Source organism: Corvus brachyrhynchos, unplaced genomic scaffold, assembly GCF_000691975.1.
Source record: "Corvus brachyrhynchos isolate BGI_N302 unplaced genomic scaffold, ASM69197v1 scaffold597, whole genome shotgun sequence".
NCBI lineage: Eukaryota > Metazoa > Chordata > Aves > Passeriformes > Corvidae > Corvus > Corvus brachyrhynchos.
Window position 1 is genome coordinate 881,872 of NW_008239000.1, and position 4,359 is coordinate 886,230.

Here is a 4,359-nt window from a genome sequence, read left to right on the forward strand (position 1 = left end):
GGCGCGCGCCGGCGGGCTGTACCACTGCGGGCAGCGGGAGGGGCGGACTGTCCCACGGGACACGGGGAAACGAAGGGTAATAAAGCCGAACAGCTCTTCCGCGATTATCCGGGGAGAGGGAAATGTCCTGCTATGCGCTAAACAGGGATAAAAAAGGCTCGCATGGGGGGAAATAGTCTCAGCTCCAGGTCGCTGAGAGCTCAGCCTGAGCGTGGGCTCACCCCAGCATGGGGTTTCCCCATCCCTGCATGCCCTGGCGGCATTCCCTGGATTCCCCAGCACGGGGACCACAGTTCCCGCTGTAGGACCTGGCGGGCAGCCAGGAGGGGAGATCACACAGCTTCTTCCCAGGGACGACTCCCACAGACACCCCACATCCATGAGGAAGAGCTTCTTTCCATGGGGGTGGCCGAGCGCTGGAACAGCTGCTCAGGGAGGTCGTGGAGTCTCTCTGGAGACATTCCCAACAGCCGCGGACACATTCCTGGGTTACCTGCACCCAAAGGATCCCAGGATGCTGTGAAAAGCAGCAACACCTGAGGAAAAGCAGAGCAAAGCCAGTCCCCAAAATGTTTTCCCAGGGTTATTCCCAGAAAACAACACTTGGGGTAAGAGGGAGAAGGGATGACAGTGCCATCACAGAATCCCTGGAGGGTTAGGTTTGGAAGGCACCTTAAAGCCCATCTTGCTCCGCCCCCTGCCCTGGGCAGGGACACCTTCCACTGTCCCAGATTGCTCCCAGTCCCGTTCAACCTGGCCTTGGACACTTCTAGGGATCCAGGCGCAGCCAGAGCTTCTCTGGGAATCCATTCCAGGGCCTCACCACCCTCACAGGGAAGAAACCGGAGCACCAGCCAAGAAAAAGACCCCAAACCAAGCCCAAACAAAGCAAATGCCAGTGCCCCTCTTTAGAAGACAATGACACATTTTAAGAACGTATTTCACTACCTATGGAAACATTCCTCGATGAGAATATTCTTTTAATCGGGGAGGGGGGGAAACCTTTGTGACTTTTAACACAAGTTTTTGTTTCACAAGTAAAAAAAGTGTCAGGAGTTCTCAGGACCCTGTCCATAACACGGAGGGGTACTCTCATCCCAAACATGCCAAGTCTGCATTCCCACCAAACCCCCACAACAACACCCACCAGCTTTGTCCCCTCCACCCCAAGAACAGCGCTGAGCTGCGGTGCCTGAAGCTGCAGAACAAACCCCACACCTGAAGGAGAAAAGCCTGGCTAACGAGCAGAGTGGGAACAGTTAGGTGGTTTGCATGGAAAAGCACTTCCAGCCGCTGGCTCGGTTGCACTGGAGCTACAGACGCTGCGCAAAGCTCCGCTCTGGGCTGGATTAGTTGTACATGTGCTGTGACAGGAGCAGGGACATGAATAACAAACACTCGGTGCACACCGCAGTAAGGACACGTTACAGACAGGACACCACCCGGCCCACAGCCAATCTGTCCCTGTCCCAGGGCCCTCCAGGAGCCTGCTGTATTCCCAGAACGCCGTCCACATTGCCAAGGCCGCTTGCAAACACCACCTGCGCCGCTCCTGTAGGGAATCAGGCCGGCTTGTGGTCGCCCATCCAGTGGTTCTGATCCTCTGTGGCTGCCAGCGCAGGTACAAACAGAGGGCAAGGCTGAGAAAAGCAGGATCTGGAGCAGTTTTACAACGGAGTTTTAAAGTTGTAACGTAGCTGGCGAGAAAAAAGTCTCCTCCCTGGCTGACAGTGCAGAGTCTCTTCCACCTCTGTCCCACAAAAAGTCACGCTGGACACAACCGTGCCTCCACAGGGGACAGCTGGTGTTAGGTCAGCTCTAATGGTTTATTCTCCAAGCTCACAGGGTAAAGAAAATCTACTAAGACGTCCTGATGAGTGGGGACCTCTCCTCTTCAGTGCTCTGGAAGAACAAAACCACAGCAAGTTAAAGTGGCCGTGAGAGAGAGACCTTCCACCACGGGAAGCTGGGCTGCCCACACTCCAAGCAGGGAAGGGAAAAGCTCCTACTTCTAAGGAGAATTCCCTCTAAGAGAGCCAGGGCTGCACTAAGAAAGCACCAGAGGGTGGGTGGCAGCTTGGGCAGGGACCTGCTGTAGCACCTGACACAGGAGGGAAGGCCTGAACCACCCAAGGATCACAAGAAGAGCTGTACACTGCTGGATTACCTCTGTTTGCAGGAAAAGCAACAAAAGCAAAGTCGGAAAAGCATGGAATGCAGGTGTCCCTTTGTCACTCTGACCCCTGTAGAGTGTTCCAGCACATCCAAGAGAGCTAGTGTGAAGCTGTGCATGTAGGGTGGGGCAGGAACTTCTGGGTCAGGCCTTGGGCAGTGGGACAGATTGACATCCTGGCTGAGCTGCTGCTAACAGGGACGGGATGGGACAGGGAGGGGAAGGGAAAGGGGAAGGGGGAGGGGGAGGAGAAGGGGGAGAGGAAGGGGAAGGGAACCAGTCTGTCCTACATAGGACCCTGAAGTACATGGGGATGGGAGGCAGTGGGACCCACTGATCCAGAGGGGTCCCCCAGGCACGGAGGGAAGTTGTAAGACAGCATTTAGGGAACATCAAACACATGAGACCACAGTAAGCCCACAGCAACTATGAGGAGAAAACAGCCTCCTAGAGAACCCAGGCTATTCCTCTAGCCAAAGGCTCCACGCTTGGTGTCATCTGAACCCTTTTATGGTGAAAGGTTGGTGTCAGCTTTCACCCTGACAAGCACCTTTATGCCAGCGTGTCATGTGGGACAGAACTTCTCATAAACAGATTTACAAGCTGCCTTGTAAATAAAGAATACTGGAGAACAGTTTCTGCTGCTGCTGTCTGTGCAATTCATCTGTTCTTTGGCCACAAATTTGCATTCTGATTCTGGAAAATAATCCACTGCCACAACGCAGTTCTGCTGAGAACACTGACACCAACTAAATCTGTCCTCAAATATGGTGGAGCTTTTGCATCTTATCCTTCAGGGTCCTCTAGACAGGCTGATTTATTTCACTACTGTTGGCAAGGGAATTGGGCACAGAGACAGGACCTGCCTTACCAGGCTTCTCAGATTAACTCCGCTCCTTTGCTTTGGCGCGTTTATTCTGAGTCTATTAAAACTTCCCCTCCCTAGAAAGGTCATTTCCAACAAAAACAAAATAAAAACACGTGCAGAAAGACACCAAATGGTAAAATTAACCACAAGAAAAATCAAATGCAGGCGGATGTACAGCAAGCAAAGTCAAATCTGAGTGCTGCTTACCTCTTCACTTATCCCCCGGGACCTGCACACCAGCACAATGAAAACAATCCCAAAAACTATCCCCAGAGCCATGATCACAAAGGGGATCCCAGTCACAACACTGGCTTCTAGCAGGACATGCCTGAGTTTGCTGGCAGATGCTTCATCAATCAGAACACTCTGGAGCAGAGAGAGATGAAGGGGGGGAAAAAAAAAGGTTTATTTATTTCTGTGCTTTCTAGAAGATCACTTTTGTGAAGGGCAGGGAAACAACACTCCCGCAACTCTCAACCACTGCTTCATTGCCTCCTGGCATACTTTCCCCCTAAAAATTCTTCCAGGGGCCAGAAGGATCACCTAGTCTGTATTTCAAAGGAAAACAGGGATTTTTAACTTTTGGTTTAGGAATGGACTAATACAAGCCTGGAAAAACAGTGTTATGTCATCAAAACTAGTCCCCCCTGCATCCAATTAATTCAGTGATCCAACTACAGCACAGGAATATTGACAACAGATGACTCAAAGAAAGGTGTGATCTTCTGAAGTCCTGCCTCTGTCTGAGCAGCCCTTTTCCTCATGGCCAACTCCTTTGAGTTTAAAAGGAATGTCTGACTTAAGAGTGTTTGGCCGGGCTGAACTTAACCCTACAACAAGCAGCAGAAGGGTGTCAGTTAAGGAACAGCAACAGCTTCCTGTCTATCACTGTACAAAACAACAAGAAAATCAGCATTTTGTTTTCTGGCTAGCTCAGAGGGTATTTTTACAAGCATTAACGTGCCACAGTGCTGGAAAGACATAACAAAACCGTTTACCTCATTTATATACATCACTGGGAAAATCAGCGTTCGGATGTTGCCTGTTTCACTGTGTGGAAAAAAAAGCAATAATAAAAAATTATGGGTTTGGAAATTTTCAACCTGAGGGTTCTGAAGACAGATTATACAACAACAATGAACAAGGAAAGTGTCCCTAAAAAACCCCTGGGCTGTTCCTTTTTGCTGTGGATTTTCACCTCCCTGCTGGAGTAGGACAATCTCCATCTCCAGGATGGATAAATTCTGGTTTGGGAGCAGGGCATATTTTGGGACTTGGTGGGCACTGAAAGACAGGGATCCATCTGGGGCTCATTCGT

The 4,359-nt window shown here is 50.8% G+C and overlaps 1 protein-coding gene across 1 annotated transcript in view; it reads right to left on the reverse strand.

Annotated features, from left to right (window-relative positions):
• Positions 1–955: 955 nt before the first annotated feature.
• SCARB2 (scavenger receptor class B member 2) overlaps positions 956–4,359 on the reverse strand; it is a gene marked incomplete at its 5' end in the record, with an annotated part of 13,527 nt that continues 10,123 nt past the window's right edge. The window contains 3 exons of the mRNA XM_017738945.1: positions 956–1,902; positions 3,249–3,407; positions 4,040–4,091. Coding sequence (XP_017594434.1) covers positions 1,861–1,902; positions 3,249–3,407; positions 4,040–4,091 — 253 coding nt within the window. The remainder of the gene's footprint in view (positions 1,903–3,248; positions 3,408–4,039; positions 4,092–4,359) is intronic.